General features: G+C 36.4%; 1 protein-coding gene across 16 annotated transcripts in view; it reads right to left on the bottom strand.

Annotated features, from left to right (window-relative positions):
* The window catches only part of nAChRalpha4 (nicotinic acetylcholine receptor alpha4), a 204,102-nt gene that overhangs the window by 46,653 nt on the left and 137,528 nt on the right, over positions 1 to 19,921 (bottom strand). For 15 of the 16 annotated variants that reach the window (XM_074116204.1, XM_074116206.1, XM_074116207.1 and 12 more), the window contains one exon: positions 2,104 to 2,284. In XM_074116204.1, the coding sequence (XP_073972305.1) occupies positions 2,104 to 2,284 (181 nt within the window). Of the gene's footprint in view, positions 1 to 991; positions 1,173 to 2,103; positions 2,285 to 19,921 lie in introns of all 16 variants that reach the window. The other variant, XM_074116205.1, reaches the window with a different exon arrangement.

Raw genomic sequence — 19,921 nt, 5'->3', positions numbered from 1 at the left:
ATCCTTAGTATCAGTTGGATTCCTGTGGATGCCCTAGAAAGCTTGGGTGGCCTACAGATACTGTGGAACCTCAAGATTCCTGGTTTTGGAGTATCTCCTGGTTCAAGGAGGCTAGGACAGAGCACCCCCCCCCCCTGACAACCAAACTAAAGAGTGATGGAGAAGGATTTCTTGCATGGCACTACAGCTTCAGGATGATCATCCTTAGTATCAGTTGGATTCCTGTGGATGCCCTAGAAAGCTTGGGTGGCCTACAGATACTGTGGAACCTCAAGATTCCTGGTTTTGGAGTATCTCCTGGTTCAAGGAGGCTAGGACAGAGCACCCCCCCCCTGACAGCCAAACTAAAGAGTGATGGAGAAGGATTTCTTGCATGGCACTACAGCTTCGGGATGATCATCCTCATCAATTGGATTCCTTGGGTGGCCTACAAGTTGGAAACATCTTACGCCAGGAAGTAGCTGGGTGAAAATCTTGGGCAATTGGATGTACCACTCTTGACCAAGCCGAATAACCAAGAGAAATAAAGCTTCTGGTGTTTTCAGATACTTGGAAATAGTATTTAAAAAAAATAGGTACTATCTGTGAAAAATCTTTTTTTCTCACACAGGAGCTCTATCAGATGAATTTCCCTGCATGGAACATACAAGCATATTTTTAATAATTTTAAAGATCGCACAAATTACACTCAAGAAATGGGAACGTATCCAAATCTTTCTATCCACCAATTTAAATTTGTTGTCAAAAACTAAAGTACGTGATATTTGTATGTAGTTGTACTGTGGACTAAAAGTTTGTTTAATTAAGATGTGAAATTTCAATAAAACAATGTGAATAGCCATTTCAAAATTTAGGTAGGACAGGAATTTAAATTATTCCACAAAATTTAAAAAAAAAAAAATATATCTAATTTTGAAGGATAATATTTTGAATTTTTAGGATTTCTTTTTTTTAAAAAAATCTTTCTCAGTTTGGGCAATGGGGAGGTCACCTTGAAACCATCATAGGTCCAACTGCCTAGCTTCAAAACGCAAGTTTGTACGTCATACGGAAAATACTCAACGTCGATGGCGCACGAACTCTTATAGACAGCCGGTGGCTGCCAGACGACCAATCCGGAATAGTAGACGGTCGCTTTCGTCATAAGCGTCACCTCATAGTTGCCATCCGCGCTGAAACATTATAGAAGATATCGTTGGCGCCCAATATTCATTTTCTAACCGATTTTAAAGAAAACCAAAAAAAAAAAGAAAAAAAGATCTTGAACTCGGGGCAACGAAATAATAATTAATTTGAGATCTTCAATTATAAAAATTAAAAATAAATTAATTAGATAATAAAAAACAAAAATTGAAAGAATATAAAGAAAAAATCATCAAAAAAAAATAAAGACCAAAACTTTGTCCGTCCTGTGTGAGACATCAAACTGTATTCCAGAGCTTTCAGTAATCGATTCATCGAACAAAACACTCCACCCAAAAAAAAAAATCATATTCTTTATTAAAAGAGTTAAGGAATGTTAAGACAGGAAAAAAAAAAGAGTCAGTAACCAATGTTTGCTTAAAATATCGGCCCCACAGGAAAAGTTCCCAAAAATTTGATCTGGAACTATCTTTAAACGGCACTGTTCAGTACAATGGTCATTCAAAACTATAGAACCATTATACACGTAATTAGTGTTCCAGATTTGGACCACTATTACGTCAGAAACAGGAAATCCCTTTAAAAGAAGAAGAAAAAAAAAGTTACATTTTAAGAGAAATGAACAAAAATATACCCAAATGTGTAAGGCGGTTGTTCGATAATCGATTTTTTTTTTTAAAGAAGCTAAAAAAAATAAAGGTTGCTTTCTTTTCTGTCAAAAAGTCTACCTCGTCTCCTAAATTCAACCAAAACTTTTCTGCGCCATTAAAAAAAAAAATTAATTCAATTTTTTCTATTAAAAAAATTAAATAAATAAATAATAAAGAATTAATAAAGTTCCGATTATTCCATTCAATCAGACCTTATAAGTTTACTTCTTATTTTTTAATTGATTGATTTTTTTTTTTTTAATTGATTATTTTTTTTTTTTATGTTTCGCCCTTTTTTACGCAAACATACCTTGAACCCGTCGTAGGTCCAGCTACCGAATTTTAGGACGCACGTCTGTTCATCAAATGGGAAGTATTCAACATCGATCTCACAGGAAGACTTGTAGATTGCCGGTGGTTTCCATTCGACCAGCCCTTGATGATAGATGGTTGCCTTGGTTGCCAATGTCACTTCGAAATTGCCATCGGCACTGTAAACATTCGGCACAACAGACCAAACACACACGGATCATCCCATTCACGTACATACAGAGAAAAAAGATTTTTTTCTTTTTTTAATTGTTTTTTGTTTCTTAAATCACACGAACGCACACTCTTGCATACGTACGCACAAATATAACCTCAAACATTCCTAATTCTATATATTGTATATCTTTTTTATATAAATAAGTTATCAAATATAAGTTTTATCTATCTTTTTTTATATTATCATTTATTATTTGAATTTTTTTTTATACTTCATAACTTTGATCTCATTTGTTTTTCAATTTAAATAAAAACTAATTCATCAGGGTTTCATAAAAACAATAAATAATAGAAATACAGTTAAAAAACACAAATAAACAATAAGGGGTAAAAAGAAAGCATGGTGACTTAAAAAGAAGCATGCACGAAAAAACATGGAAATAATAATAATAATAACAATAATAATAATACATAAGTTATTTTGCACAATCTCTGGTTACTTGAATAATTTTTAGTTCGCATTTAAGTCTGCTTAAGTCATTTAAGGCCACTAGAAGTTGTGATTTCCTTGAATGAATCATTTTTATAGTTTCTGGAACTTTAGATAAATATTCTCGAACATTCCTTTGGTGTGAATTCATTTTAAAGGAGAAATTTTGGAACTTCAAGTTTCTCTTACTTATAAATACTGTTTTTTTTTTTAAAGAATCTATATTAAGATTTGTAACCTAAAAATGGGCGATAGATGGGTAGGTTGTAACCTAAAAATGGGCGATAGATGGGTAGGTTGTAAACTAAAAATGGGCGATAGATGGGTAGGTTGTAAACTAAAAATGGGCGATAGATAGGTAGGTTGTAACCTAAAAATGGGCGATAGATGGGTAGGTTGTAACCTAAAAATGGGCGATAGATGGGTAGGTTGTAACCTAAAAATGGGCGATAGATGGTAGGTTGAAACCTAGAAATGGGCGACAGATGGGTAGGTTGTAACCTAAAAATGGGCGATAGATGGGTAGGTTGTAACCTAAAAATGGGCGATAGATGGTAGGTTGAAACCTAGAAATGGGCGATAGATGGGTAGGTTGTAACCTAAAAATGGGCGATAGATGGTAGGTTGAAACCTAGAAATGGGCGATAGATGGGTATGGGCTGCCACATTTGGCAATATTTTATTACAAATTTTTGTGTAATTGATGGTCTGCAAGAGTGACGTAATTTTTATCGTTCTACACATTAAAAAATTGATGGTTTCTCTGAGCTCGGCCCTGGCCAATGCCTCGAATATCGATATCGCCACTTGTAAGTCACTACCTTGTATTTTCTTAGTATTATTTTGAATATGAGTTTTCTCTTATTTTTTTGTATTTAGTATAATTATCTTGTGTACACTTTTCGTTTTCCTATTAAGTTTAGATCATAACAGATTTTTCTTCCTTCCTTTAATGTTCCTTCCTTTAAACATACTTATTTTAATGTTCAATTATAGCGCACGAGAGGATTTTATTCAGTTCCCTGTCGACCCGTGTGATTGGCTACAGGACCTTCCTTCCTCTTAGACTTGAACTACCCCGCCAGACACGCTTTTAAAAAAGTTTTCATTTCGGGCAAGCTAGGGCAATTGCATCGGATAGCCAAGACTATCTGGCGCCCTCAAAAAATAACCTTCCCGAGACTTCTCTTCGACCGAAAAGGGATCTCACTCATTCACACTCTTTCTCTACCCCCTAAACGCTCAAAACATCAAGAAATATCTGGTAAAAAGTCGAGCATTAAAAAGAAAGACAAGTTGAGAAAAAGAATCACCGGAAGAAAACCTACATTTCCAACAGAAAGCGGTAGCATTTTGTGTGCAGCAAGGATTGCGTTATGTAGAAAAACGAAAAGTGATTACAGTAAAAGGATTGGTGCACAATCCCTTATATGCTTAGAAAAAATTTAATTTCCATTGTAACTTCCGCCCTACAGTCAATAAAACACAAGTTTCCCCACCGTACAGTCCTAACCAAACCAAGCAAAAGTTTCATGAATTTTCCATCCGCTGAATTTCCTACGATCTGGAATTCGGTCACGATTTGACAGACAGATAAATCAATAATCATCGCAATCATAAAGTAGCACATACAAAATAAATAGAAATAAGAGCGATTATAACACAAAACTAAGGAATTGGTTTACAATTTTAATTTTTACTACATTCTCCAACTACATAAAAGAAGTACTGCAGAAAAAAGTTTCCGGCCATAAGTCCGGAAAAGTTCCTGAGTCCGAACGTGAGATTTTTAAAAATATATATTGTGTGTGAACCAACTATTTCTAAAATTAAGTGACTATATCTCATTAAATATTAACACTAAAACATAGCTGTTTATATCTGTTATACAGCTAACTTTTCTCTACAATTTGGTGAATAATTCATTGAATTTCAAGCTATACGAAAACAGATATACACGTTTGAAAATATGAACCAATTTGAAAACCACCAAACTTTAACCTTCAACTATTTACACTAAAACATCGCTATTTATAACAGTTATACAGCTAGATATTCTCTACAATTTGGTGAAAAATTCATTGAATTCCAGGCAATACGAAAAGAGATATACACCTTTGAAAATTTGACCAATTTGAAAACCACCAAACTTTAACCTTCTATATCTCATCAACTATTTACACTAAAACATCGCTATTTATAACAGTTATACAGCTAACTATTCTCTACAATTTGGTGAAAAATTCATTGAATTCCAGGCAATACGAAGTGATATACACCTTTGAAAATTTGACCAGTTTGAAGACCACCAAACTTCAACCTTCTATATCTCATAAACTATTAACAGTATAACATCGCTATTTATATCAGTTATACAGCTAACTATTCTCTACAATTTGGTGAAGAATTCATTGAATTCCAAGCAATACGAAATGAGATATAAACGTTTGAAAATTTGAACCTATTTGAAAACCACAAATTTTTAACCTTACGCTTTTTCCGTGCAGTTTTTGCCGATCAACCCTTATACAACTGTCCTACCGGAAACAATTTTAATGACCTTTCGAGGTCACTGAATCAATTTAGGTCATCATGTATATTATATTTAGGTTTTAATGGATTGTTATTAATGGTATAACCCCATTTTAGCCTCCATAACATGTGAAGCCCAGTTTGACCTACAATCACACCATGATGTTCTATCAGTTGACTTCTAGAGTACATGCGCTGTTCGATTTTCACTTGAGGGTAATCAGTAAAAAAAACCGATGGATTTAAATCTTCCATATGTTTAAAACATCTGTATAACAACACTCGTCGGTCGTGGGCCCAATGATGTCCAAGAAAAAAAAAGGTCAATCATCAATCATCATCGCCAATCATCTTAAAACTAATCACTGCTTTTATTTCTTTATTTATAGCTTCCTAATCAATAATCATCTTTCAATCACTGCTTTTATTTCTTTATTTATAGCTTCCTAATCAACAATCATCTTTAAATCACTGCTTTTATTTCTTTATTTGTAGCTTCCTAATAAAAAGTTAATCAACAATCGTCATCACCAATCATCTTTCAATCACTGCTTATATTTCTTTATTTATAGCTTCCTAATAAGAAGTTAATCAACAATCATCATCACCAATCATCTTTAAACAATCACTGCTTATAGGAGGTCTGTCTAAAAAGTATCCGACCTTTATTTTTCCCTCGCAGAATAAAGACGATATCGCGGCGCCACTGTACTCAGTAAAGGAAGACACCTTCATGAGCATGTATGAATTTTGTCACCGCCTTCCAGAGCGTCAGTCGCTGCCTGTGGGTCGTTGAATGAGGTGCTACACAACGTGTTCGTCGCGTTACCGATTCTTTCAAGATGACTGAAACATCAAATTTTGTCAAAAGCTTGGTGATTCTCAAAGCGAAACAATTCGTAAGATTCAGCAGGTGTTTGGAGACGAAGCGATGGGTGTCACACAAATGAAGGAGTGGTTCAACTGTTTCAAAAATGGCCGTACATCAGCGGAGAGTGACCAGCGTTTTGGCAGGCCCCAGACTGCTGGGAGTGCAGCCGTTGTTGAAACTGTGCGAAATTTGGTGATGGCAGATCATCGCTTGACCGTGCGGGAGATTGCCCAAGAGGTTGGAGTTAGTGCAACTTCAAAACGGAGGTCCTTTCGTTCCGGCGACAACAACTTGGTTACTCTCCGCTGATGTGCGGCTATTTTGAAGCGGTTGAACTACTCCTTAATTTGTGTTTCACCCATCACTTCGTCTCCAAACACCTGCTGAATCTTACGAATTGTTTCGCTTTGAGAATCACCAAGCTTTTGACAAAATTTGATGCAGTGCCTTTGCTCAACACGTTCAATCATCTTGAGAGAATCGGATCCGGAAGTCGGAGAATCGGTAATGCGACGAACGCGTTGAGTAGCACCTCACTCAGCGACCCACAGGCAGCGACTGACGCGCTGGAAGGCGGTGACAAAATTCACACATGCCCATGAAGGTGTCTTCCTTTACTGAGAACAGTGGCGCCGCGCTATCGTCTTTATTTTGCAAAGGAAAAATAAAGGTCGGATACTTTTTAGACAGACCTCGTATTTCTTTATTTATAACTTTCTAATAAGAAGTTAATCAACAATCATCTTTCAATCAATTACTGCTTTACTTCTTTACTTATAGCTTTCTAATAATAAGATTTCTATTGTCTAGGAGATGGGCGTTGGTGTCGCCTCGCCGAGATTGAACCTAGACCTAGGATTTCCTTGATAATCACATGTAGGAGAAAAATGTTCTTGTGTCCTGGGGTTTACAATAAGTGGGCACTCAATCTTCCTAATTCAATTGGTTACTGTTGGGCATTTTATTTATTAATTTTAATAATCACAGACTGGAAAAAAACATTTAATCAAGAATTAGTCGAAAGAAAAACCTATAAAAGTTTCACTTTATTAGCAAGTGATGCTGGAAGAAGATCTAGGGAAATCCTAAGTGAGAGGAGAAATGAAGAGCCACTCCAATGAAGCTCTACTGGAGACCAGAAGTTAGGGTTAGCGTTTAGATAAGAGTAAAACCTCCAGAACAATAAGGAATAGAGAGGATGATTACTCACTCGGGATGATAATGAATGGTGGACCTTGTGTTTGTGTGCGTTTTGTCGGGAAATGGGAGAAGACAAAAGGGCCTTTTAGAAAAGAAATGACAGAATAGGGATGTGGCTAGCAAACTACAGTAGAACTGTTAATGCCAGAGCCGACAAGTTGTTCGTGAGTGGAGCGTGCAGCAAATCTGAAATATGCAAATGAAGGTTAGTCAGAAAGAGGAGGGGATGAAAGAGACCGCGAGAGAGAGAGAGAGCGTGAGTGCAAGAGGCGGAGGAGAGATTCGCCTGTGTCAACTGCAAACCTTTAGCACATATTATTTTGTCTGTTTCTATATACAGTAGGATGTTAAAGGGACTTTGCCGCACAAATATACAGTACAGAGACGACCGGAGGTTGAATGTGGTGTCTGTCTGTCCGGTGGAAAGATAATACGCTTCCGCGTATTCATAAGACTTTGTCACAGAACATATCGCGCATGCTCACCATATCACCACAGACACGCACAAAGATGAAAAGCAGAATATTCCTCAACCTGGAACTTGATTACTCGTTATAACCCCCCCCCCCCATTACTAGCACTTTGCACACTCACACGACTTCCACTTACTTCCGTAATTTACGACAATATAAATGATCCGGAAATTGAGGCTCCACACACACACACACACACAAAATATGGCATCCGGTTCAGACATTTTTTGTTTTGTTTCGTTACGTTGCTGTGGCGGCCTAAATTAGATAGTAAAGCTTCGGGTGATTTGTAGATATTTCCCTTACACTCAAAAAACACAAAATTTACTAAAAATCTCTTTTTCAGTCTCAGGGGACTTCAAGACGGATAGCAAAGTAAAGTAAGTAAAGTAATCGCCTATTTTTTCAGGCGGGGCTTAACGCCCAACTACCAAATTAGGTGTCGTGGACGGAGGCGACTAGCAAATATACTTTTCTATAAATTTCTCATATTAACCATTAAATAAAATCCAAGGGCTAGACTAGTACCGCAATACATCATAGCTTTGCGGGTGTAGCCTATAACCGCATGACGTACTTTACGGTAAATTTCTCATATTAAACATTAAATAAAATCCAAGGGCTAGACTAGCACCGCAATACATCTTAGCTTTGCGGGTCTAGCCTTAACTGCCTAACATACTTTACTATAAATTTCTCATATTAACCATTAAATAAAATCCAAGGGCTAGACTAGTACCGCAATACATCTTAGCTTTGCGGGTCTAGCCTACAACCGCCTAACATACTTTACTATAAATTTCTCATATTAACCATTAAATAAAATCCAAGGGCTAGACTAGTACCGCAATACATCTTAGCTTTGCGGATCTAGCCTATAACCGCCTAACATACTTTACTATAAATTTCTCATATTAACCATTAAATAAAATCCAAGGGCTAGACTAGTACCGCAATACATCTTAGCTTTGCGGGTCTAGCCTATAACCGCCTAACATACTTTACTATAAATTTCTCATATTAACCATTAAATAAAATCCAAGGGCTAGACTAGTACCGCAATACATCTTAGCTTTGCGGGTCTAGCCTATAACCGCCTAACATACTTTACTATAAATTTCTCATATTAACCATTAAATAAAATCCAAGGGCTAGACTAGTACCGCAATACATCTTAGCTTTGCGGGTCTAGCCTATAACCGCCTAACATACTTTACTATAAATTTCTCATATTAACCATTAAATAAAATCCAAGGGCTAGACTAGTACCGCAATACATCTTAGCTTTGCGGGTCTAGCCTATAACCGCCTAACATACTTTACTATAAATTTCTCATATTAACCATTAAATAAAATCCAAGGGCTAGACTAGTACCGCAATACATCTTAGCTTTGCGGGTCTAGCCTATAACTGCCTAACATACTTTACTATAAATTTCTCATATTAACCATTAAATAAAATCCAAGGGCTAGACTAGTACCGCAATACATCTTAGCTTTGCGGGTCTAGCATATAAACGCCAAACATACTTTACTATAAATTTCTCATATTAACCATTAAATAAAATCCAAGGGCTAGACTAGTACCGCAATACATATTAGCTTTGCGGGTCTAGCCTATAAACGCCAAACATACTTTACTATAAATTTCTCATATTAACTATTAAATAAAATCCGAGGCCTAGACTAGTACCGCAATACATATTAGCTTTGCGGGTCTAGCCTATAACCGCCTAACATACTTTACTGTAAATTTCTCATATTAACCATTAAATAAAATCCAAGGGCTAGACTAGTACCGCAATACATCTTAGCTTTGCGGGTCTAGCCTATAACCGCTCGGCTACCGTGGCGCCTTGGATAGCAATACTTTCCTTTCATTAGAGGAAAAAATACGATATAATGAAAATTTATCCGCTTTTCATTTTAGATTTACGTAGTTTTATAAAAAAAAAAAAATGTAATATATATATATTTTTTTTAAGCATATTATTATTTTACATTAAATACAAATCTGACCCTCTATCTTTTTTGATGTTCACCCGGCAGAAAATTAAAAAATTGCAAACATAATTAATCGAAAACATTCATGTACATAATGTTAATGAGGAGATTTTAGGACGCCATAAATTATAAATCATGTTTTTATACTTGTAGGATAAAGAGTGCCCTTTTATAAAATTAAAATTTAAAATAATTCTAAACGAAGCTTAAATTCTGTCCTTTAATTTTTTCTATTCTAATTATTTATAGGATATAATTAAAATGTTTATTTAGCATCTCTGACGTCAGACAGAAAATCGAATGAGAATTTTTTTTTCTGAAATGGTACTTTAAATAATGCGTTCATGTGGAAAGCTTGGTCTAATTGAGTTTCACCGGAAGTATTCCCGTGTTGTGAAGCGTGCAACATTTTTTATTATTATTTTTATTGAGACAACTGAAGTCAAAAATCTTTTAATTTCATTACTAACTTGTAATTTTTATAGGAAACTAGCAATTTACATTATTTTCTTTTATTGGTATTACGTTATATACAGGGTGGACAGATTTGGTCCAAACCTAAAACTGGAGGGGCGGGGGCACACCTCAGTGTGGAACTTCCATCATTCTGCGGATTTTCCTATTTTTGAGATGTGGTGGATACATGGGGCCAGGACAGAGACCTCGTTTGTGGAATTCGTGGGGCCTCAAAACAGATGATGAGAATTCGACACAGATCTCAATTCACTTCCGCAGGAAGTTATAAGATTACAGTTTGAACTCGGGCCCTGTTCCTCACCCCTTTTTTGCTCCGGCTACACTCTGCGCTTTCCTTTCAACTTTTATTTCCCACCTTGAATCCTTTTTTTTTTTAAGTCTGGAATTAAATTAAGTTACTTGTGCTGATATCCTCTAACTTAGTGAATGGCTTACCACAAACAATCGTAAGAAACATTGTTCTTAAGTGGACTGAGACAGAGAGCACGAGCGAAGAACTTAGTGCTTAACAAGTCCTCGAACTGCTTTAGAGCAACTTTCACCTTTCACAGTTTCTCCAGATACGGGAACCTCCCCCTCCACCATACTATTGTTCAAGTCTTAAGTTCTAACTTCGTCATAGTTATGTTTGCGGTTGCACGATAATGGTAAGTTTTACCAGTAAATAGCTTTTGTTATCTGCAAAAAATAAAAATAAATAAATAAAATAAAAGAGGAAATATTGTAGGACAGAATTCTAGTTAACTGGATAACCGGAAAACGGAAATTAAAGTAGAGCTTAAGTTTACCCTCCCCTTTAGAATTTAAAATTAAAAAGAAATATTCAATAAAAATTGTAGTCCCAGTGGACATATTTTGAGTTAAACCTAATCGTAACCTCCTCTGATGGCCCACCCCCCCTAATCTAAATATAATACATTTAAAATTTCAGCAAAGACTGACTCACAGACGCGATCAAATTTGTAAAAAATCAATTTTTCTAATGCAGGGGAGAACTCGCAGTGAAAACTCAGCTTTGGAAAAATTTCACCTGATCGTTTGCACTTTCCCTTATTATTTAGTGAGAGATTTTAATGATCATAAAATTTTCCCCACTCTGCTATTTCATTTAATATTCAATCTGGACAATTTTGCCATAAAATTTTATTGGATTCCTTGCTCTGATTTCCTGTGACGGTATCAATTATTAATTTTAACCACTAACTTTTACGGTTTTAATAATTATTTAATTAAAAATGGTTACCTATTTCTTTGTTTCGTTCCCTTCCATTTTATTCGTTTGCTTATATTGAAGGAAGTAGGTGCAATGATAGCCGAGTGGTTATAGGCTAGACCCGCAAAGCTAAGATGTATTGCGGTGCTAGTCTAGGTCTTGCATTTTTTTTAATGGTTAATAAAAGAAATTTATAATGAAGTATGTTAGGCGGTTATAGGCTAGACCCGCAAAGCTAAGATGTATTGCGGTGCTAGTCTAGCCCTTGGATTTTATTTAATGTTTAATATGAGAAATTTACCGTAAAGTACGTCATGCGGTTATAGGCTACACCCGCAAAGCTATGATGTATTGCGGTACTAGTCTAGGCCTTGGATTTTATTTAATGGTTAATGTGAGAAATTTATAGTAAAGTATGTTTGCTAGTCGCCTCCGTCCACGACACCTAATTTGGTAGTTGGATGTAAAGCCGGACTGAAAAAATAGGCATTTACTTTACTTTACTTTTTATAGATAGAAAGAGTTTTACAGGTGTCGTTGAAAAACTAACATGATTTTCCTATGGGCAGAGGGGTAGGAGCAACGGATAATCCAATTTAACCAATGAAGGGGTGTGAGGGGGACAGTTCACCATCTCATCTCATTAACTACGTTTAAAATTTAATTACAAACAACGGCTCCAAGTTAATCTCGTAAAACTCAGGGATATATGCACGCTGAAGAGTTGGTTTTACAGGTGGAAAGTGAGTTCTAAACTCACTAACTCATCCCGCAACGCTCAACTCTATATTTAGATAGCTGGAAACACTCAAATAGCTGCTGCCCAAAAAGTCAGTTAGGTTACAGCCTAAAATCCCTGGATTCCAGCTAAAATACTGCTATACCCCTCCACCCTTAAAGCCACATTTAGTTACAATTGGCCTGCCACCAGGGAGCAGCACAGTAATTAAATAAAATAACACGTATTTAAGTGATGACAATTTAAATTCTATTAATTGGTGAAACTGCCATCAATTTAATGGTTATAACACACGACGCTACCCACTTACCCAATGTGTTTCCCGCTTTACTCTAGGGAATTTTCACTAAGAGGTGTTCGTGCATGTAACAGTAAATTCTCACCTAAAATGTTGTCCAGACGGAAACTAGAAATACTTTTTGTATCGAAGAAAATTTTTTTTCCCAACAAAGCAATCGATGAAATATCAAAATATGATGAAAAAGGAAAATTAAATATAGATTTGTGCTCGTGATGAATCTCCAAGATTCGTAATCAGGGTCTGGAAGTCTGATGTGGGATAGGGAATTGCGGATGGACTTTGCGGATTATTTGGCCTCTACGGAGAGTGGGATAAAGAATAATCCGTCCTTAGACGGCTCTTCTTCTATCAAATGAAGTTAAATCGTCCCATCATCCATTTCCTGGACCACAGCGCTTAAGATAAGAGATAATATTAAAAGAACGCATAAAAACTTGCAGGCAATTGCACTGGACGAGTGAGTGCATGGCTAAGAGTTGAAGAAGACGCCATTGTTTACAATATCATTTTGTGATGTAAGATTTGTGTGACGTAGATTTCCATAATAATGTAGATGTTCGCAGCAGGGTTCCAGGGGAGGAAGCTATGACTTTCACACTTCAAAACTTCATTCAAAAAGGATCATTACTCGTATATCATAGCGAACGATGTAATGACGTAAAATGCTACTAATACTTCCTCTTACTACGTATTGCGGTCGTGTTATTTTTACCGGAAATAACCGAATCTTCATGTTTCGTTTCGTACCGCCATGAAACGAGCAGCTTGACGTTAAACTCTTTTAACCGGAAGTACCTCTTTTTTTAGCGAACGGTGTATGACGTAAAATGCTACTAATAATACTTCCTCTTACTACGTATTGCGGTCGTATTGATTTTTCAGCGGAAGTAACCGAATCTTGCATGTTTCGTTTCGTACCGCCATGACGTTAAAACTCTTTTAACCGCATGTACCTTTTAACAAAAAATTTTTTTTTTGAAGTTTTCTCACGAGAAAACAGCTCCATCAATTTTCTTTAAACTTGCCATTCTTACTGTACACATATAGCTCTACTGTAACGTTTACTTGATACTTGAATCACTTTTTCTAAGATAATTTTGATAAAGAGCACTTCTAGAGGGGGGGAATGAGGCGTAGCTCTTTTATTTAATGTAAATTAATTAACTCTTTTAACCGGAAGTACCTTTTTTTAGCGAACGGTGTATGACGTAAAATGCTACTAATAATACTTCCTCTTACTACGTATTGCGGTCGTAAATTCCAACCAATTAAATGCTATTAAGCTGGGTTAATTGTGTTCGTTGAAATTCTGGACTTTAAATTCCTGTTGTATGAGAGATTTTTAATCAAAAACGGCTTACCAAAAAATATGTATATATATTTTTTAAAATCTCTTATTGGAATTTACCACTGCAACGGTTGTTCGCAATCTGTGCAGCGATATTGCATTTCCGGCTAGCCAATATCTCTATTAATCTTTTTAATTTGAAATTTGGTTAAATATTTTAAAGTCCCAAAACGTTTCACTGAAATATTATGGTTTACCTTACTTAAAGTAAATAATTCTCCCAAAAAAACTTAGCGCCCACTCAAATAATAAGGCATAGCTGTTATTTTACGAGTGTAATATCCTCCCCAAAGGTCATAAACTCAAATTAGCCATAATGAGACTGAGATTACCTTGGGAGGAGGTGGTAAGTTTGTGTGGGGGTGGTGAGGGAGAGAGAGAGAGAGAGAGAGAAACTTGATGGTAAATTATCTTGGCTGGCAAATGACGTAATTCTTGTTGACTGTAACTGTTAACGTCACTACAGTTTAAGTAGCGTATTTAAAGTCTGTCTTTATCTCTTTTCAACGTTTTAATTGTTAATTTTATTGCATTTAATTATTTAATTAATTTATTTAGAGAGAGAGAGAGAGATTACTGTGCTTAATTACTTAAAGTGTTAAAGGTAACACTTTTAACGCCTGTTCTGATTCTACCATTTCTTCTATTCTACTTAGGTGTAAAACTAAGTTCATCAGCTCTGACTTTGATCTTATTATTTATTTACTTCCTGTTTATTCTTACTAGGAGGAAGTATTTTAATCGTGTTCACGTTTGATTTTTGAGATTTTACAGGAAGTGCTCATTTTTGCCGTCCACCTATTCGAAAAGTGATATTTTTTGGGGGGGCCTTTTGAGTGGGGTATTTTATGGGGATTGTGAACAGGCCGTCTACCTCGCCCAAAAAATAGAGGCAAAAATTTAAAGTTTTCTTATAACAGATGGCCCTATTTTGTTGGAGCACCAATTTCATAAGACTTGAGACCCAGGTAATAGGGGAAGGAACTCCTTGATAAATGCTAAAAAGGAGAAGAAGTTGCAGTTGCTCAAAAGGCTGTGAACTTTCTGCCATGCTTGCTTTTAACACTAGACAGGAAATAGATATTCAATATACGTGTAGCAGGTGTCTTCTCATTTCCGGTCCAACCCAATGAAGGCTAACACAATTGATTCATGCGATTCTCAGTTTTTCTAGTGGTCCTCTAAGAGGATCTTACGATCATCCCGTAATCTTGTTTGGGAAATAATGCTATCAGTCCATAATCTTAGGGCAAATGGCCTACAAGAAAATATACTTTTATTGGCAGCAACGCTGCTGCAGCATTTGTATATTAGTAGTTATCTCTTTGTTGAGATTGATTTTGGTTTTGCCCAACATGCCGTCAAGTCTGATGGTAGTAAGTAACCTACCGATGTAGAGAGGGATATAGTTGTTTTCCAAATTGAGTTTTCCCCAATAAACATCCGTTTTCAGGTTTCCCAAGTCCGGAAAATGTATAGGTTGACCTTTCCTGGAATAGTAGTAACCGGAAGTCGTGTGAGTATACCCACCACCATCTTTACAACTATCAAGGGAAATTGCAAGAATACAAAAAAAAAAAACTAAAAAAACTTAAAAAGCCAACGTAATTTTCCACTTTTCTAACCTGCCCTTTTCTAAAAAAAAACCACAAGGGAAAGGGAAAATGCTTTTAACGTGTCGAAAATCATGCTGTGTTTTCATATTTTCCATTATAATTCAGATGACAGGGCCAAACGATGGTTAGGTTGGTGGTGTGGGGGAGGGGGAGCCACAAACCCGCAGTCGTTCTATTGGAGAAAATGGAATCAGAAAGTAAATATTCATATTTCTTGTCAAAGTACATTAAGGTCCGAATACTTACTCCCGATACAGAGCACACTCTCTGTCTCTCTCTGTGTGTTCTTCGAGTTGTTTGGGCTAGGAAGATTTATAGTGAACCGGATGTCTCTGTTGAATTATTAATAATGATCCCTAGCTACCGTCTCTCATTTCGTCGTAGCTTGCTGCGATTTTCATTTTAAACTTTTTATTTCAATTTTATGCTCAAAGATCTTTTTTTATTTTTATTTATTTATTTTGCAACTGTAATAGATGTGCGCCAAGAGGCGTAAGTGGAATGAACGACGACCATCCAGTGATGGAAGCCGTTAGTTCGCCAAATTGGCAAGCTTACACAGCAACCATCCTAGGAGGTCGGCGTTATGTGTTGAGATGATCGCGTGGCCACCGCCGCTTTAGTCAGCGCTGTGGATTTGAAGGAAGTGTTGTAGTGGACAGGTTGTGGATCAGAGGTGGTTGTAATGACTGTGTAGATTCCAGTGGAGTTTTGTGTAGCGAGATCGGGGCTATTTCCAGAGACGAGAGGAATATTTAGATCAGAGTGTATTGTGTGATTGGAGACGTAGAAGGGAGCGTTAACTATTGTTCTTAGAATTTTAGACTGTAAGGTCTGAAGTCGGTTGATGTTCGATTTTTTAGCGCTTCCGTAGAGCTGTATTCTGTACGTCCATATTGGGGCAAGTAGAGCGGTATATAGTGTTCGTTTGTTCCTCAGGGTCAGTTTTGATCGTCTGTCTAAGAGTATTTTCAACATTTTATACCTCAGATTGAGGTCAATTCGTTTGAGTCTCGTGTGTGGGTTCCATGTTAGTCGTTTGTCAAGATGTAGTCCGAGATATCGTACTTGGTTAGTAATTGGTATAGAAGTATTGTGGAAGGAGAGAGGAGGGTGAGTTTTCTTGTTTAAGGTGAATACTATGTATTTAGATTTAAATTCATTCAATTTGATTCTCCACTTTTGCAGCCAAGGCTCGAGAAGATTTAGGTGTGATTGGAGTGCACGGCATGCTATTACAGGATCCAGATGAGGTGATAGAATTGCAGTGTTGAATGTGTAAGTAATTGTAGTCGGGTGAGCTGGTAAGTCAGCAGTATAGAGAATATAAAGTAAGGGGGCTAGAATGCTTCCTTGAGGAACTCCAGAGAGTATTGGAAGGATAAGAGAAGAAGAAGAAGAACCTTGTTTGACTTGGAAGAAACGGTCGGAGAGATAAGATTTACGAATGAGGTAGAAGGTAGACGTTTGAGTTTATAAAGCAGTCTTGCGTGCCATACCCGGTCGAATGCCTGAGATTTGTCAAGGAAGACACCCGGGCTATAATTCAAGGGAAGAAGCGATTACATCCACTACTCGATGTGCCTGGAGAACAGTCGAGTGGCAAACCCGAAAACCGAACTGATGGTCAGGAATGATATTTAAAGGGGCTATTACTGTTTGGAGCTCACAGATCTGTAATTTTTGATTGGATATACGATATATATTTTTTTGAAGACAGATTCACAGTTCCTTACAAAAGGAATGCTGTGTGCGTCTGATTCACATTAGTTTATTTTGAGAAACGGCTGAGGATCAGCTTACCCAATAGAATGGGTGGAAATCAGGCTATCCTGTATTTCTGGAGAATCAATTGTATGTAGGACCCCAAATTATTCCCTTAAACAAATAAACTTCCCCAACTATACATTACTTTTAACAAATATTTATTACCTAAAAACTCCAAAAAAAACAAAAAAAAAAAACAATTGAAGCAACCGCCTCCGTTTTAACCATGATGTTTTCAAGGGGTTGAACTGTGAAGGCGGCAGTAGATGAGCTCCATCTGTGTGCAGGAGGCTGGCTTGCAACTTTGATTAAATCCTTGCCGCCCCACCCACACACTCTCTCTGTCACTGCTCTGCTCCAGGATCTTTTATAGTTCTCGCTGCCGCTCACTTCCAGCCTCCTCTTAAAGGAAAGATCTAGCAGTCCATTCTGCCCGACAGTCTTCCAGTAAAACATGGCTTTAATATTGATGCCGCCTCTCGCTAATCTGAATTTCTTAAGAATTAATTTCTTACTAATTGCGTTTCCCCCCACTTATTTTTTGTTTCTGCACTCTCTCACTAGTAAGCGCCACCGACATCCTCTTTACTGAAATCCCCTTGGATTCTATTCTAAAATTTCCTGCTAAACTTCCTGAATGTGAAAAATCTAAAAATGCGAAAAAATCTTTAGTAAAGGGGCTACTTCCGTTAGGGGAATTTTTTCAATTAATCTCGTAATTTTTTGGCAACCCATTTTTCTTTTTCTTTTTTAATAAACGGTAGAGCCGAACGTATTTTCCGAAAGGTCATTTTAAAGGGAAACTTCCCCCCCTCTCTCTCGCTCTCAAAAAAGTAGATCCTGAAGTTTTAAACAAAATTTGGAGATCCAGGTTCGAGAAAACTCTCTGAAAATGTGAAAAAGTCTAATTTGAAATATAGGTACTTCTGTTTTTTACCAATACCCTGCCATGCAGTAGTGTGGGCGCCACGGTAGCCGACCGGTTAGAGCCGAGACCTGCAAAGCTATGATGTATTGCGGTACTAGTTTAGCCCTTGGATTTTATTTAATAGTTAATATGAGAAATTTATAGTAAAGTATGTTAGGCGGTTATAGGCTAGACCCGCAAAGCTGAGATGTATTGCGGTACTAGTCTAGCCCTTGGATTTTATTTAATGGTTAATATGAGAAATTTATAGTAAAGTATGTTAGGCGGTTATAGGCTAGACCCGCAAAGCTAAGATGTATTGCGGTACTAGTCTAGCCCTTGGATTTTATTTAATGGTTAATATGAGAAATTTATAGTAAAGTATGTTAGGCGGTTATAGGCTAGACCCGCAAAGCTAAGATGTATTGCGGTACTAGTCTAGGCCTTGTATTTTATTTAATGGTTAATATGAGAAATTTATAGTAAAGTATGTTAGGCGGTTATAGGCTAGACCCGCAAAGCTAAGATGTATTGCGGTACTAGTCTAGGCCTTGTATTTTATTTAATGGTTAATATGAGAAATTTATAGTAAAGTATGTTAGGCGGTTAGAGGCGAGACCCGCAATGCTAAGATGTATTGCGGTACTAGTCTAGGTCTTGGATTTTATTTAATGGTTAATATGAGAAATTTATAGTAAAATATGTTTGCTTAGTCGCCTCCGTTTACGACACCTAAATTGGTAGTTGGACGTTAAGCCCGCCTGAACAAATAGGCAATTACTTTACTTTACTAGAATTAAATTAATTCTAGTAAATTTCTTCTGTTTAAGAATCTTAAAAATTGGAGCAAACACGCCTACCCTAAATTGTATTCCGGAAGTAGGGAAGTATGGGTGTATAATAACATCTTACAACTACCATTTTACTATAAATTAGAAGTTAAAGAAAAACTTAATTACACAAACTGCGGCCAAACAGGAAGTGATAAAATTGATCATAAAATTAAACAGGACTTTGCGTCTGGTAGCTTGTTTTTTTTCACATTTTGCTTTAATTTTTTGTATTTCAGTCCGTTTGCTTTTCTCTTTATTTGGATTTAAAAACATAAAATAAATAAATAAAAAGCAAGAGAAATTGGAAGAGAAATTTAATTCTCTAGAGAGGAGAGTTTTCATTAAGGAAAATGACAGCGTTCTACATTTAATGTCAAACAGTATTAAAAGAAGTGCGAAAGAGTTTTGTACAGTACGGTTGGCTTAAATTAAACAGGAAGTTTACGAAGATGGGAAGTTGAAATTAAAAAAAAAGAAAATTCTTAAGAAAAATACAATCACAGGAGGAATATAAGTAATTAAAAAAGATCTGTTATGAACACGCTCACGAGCTTTACTTGAGGACCCTCCATAGAATTTTTAGGGCAATTTTTTTTGGGGGGGGGGCAAAATTTGTTGATTTTTTTTTTGTTCCTAATCAATACACAAACTTTATATTAAATTGTGAAAAGCCGTCTGCGACAAAAAAGTGTTCAAAAAATAAATAAATAAAACGGAAATATCTATTCAGTAAAAGTGCCACTTCCCCTGGATGGCTAAAATTTATACCAAAACCTTATTGTGGCAACATCTAGTAGTACTTAAACGAATTATTCGAATTAAAATCTCTGAGTAAAAAAAAAATCTTTTTTTCGGAATCAGGTTACCTGAA

Source organism: Rhodnius prolixus, unplaced genomic scaffold, assembly GCF_049639745.1.
Source record: "Rhodnius prolixus isolate KJV_2025 unplaced genomic scaffold, Rpr scaffold_13, whole genome shotgun sequence".
Lineage (NCBI taxonomy): Eukaryota > Metazoa > Arthropoda > Insecta > Hemiptera > Reduviidae > Rhodnius > Rhodnius prolixus.
The sequence above is the reverse complement of the archived record's forward strand: the minus strand, read 5'-3'. Positions and strand labels throughout refer to the sequence as shown.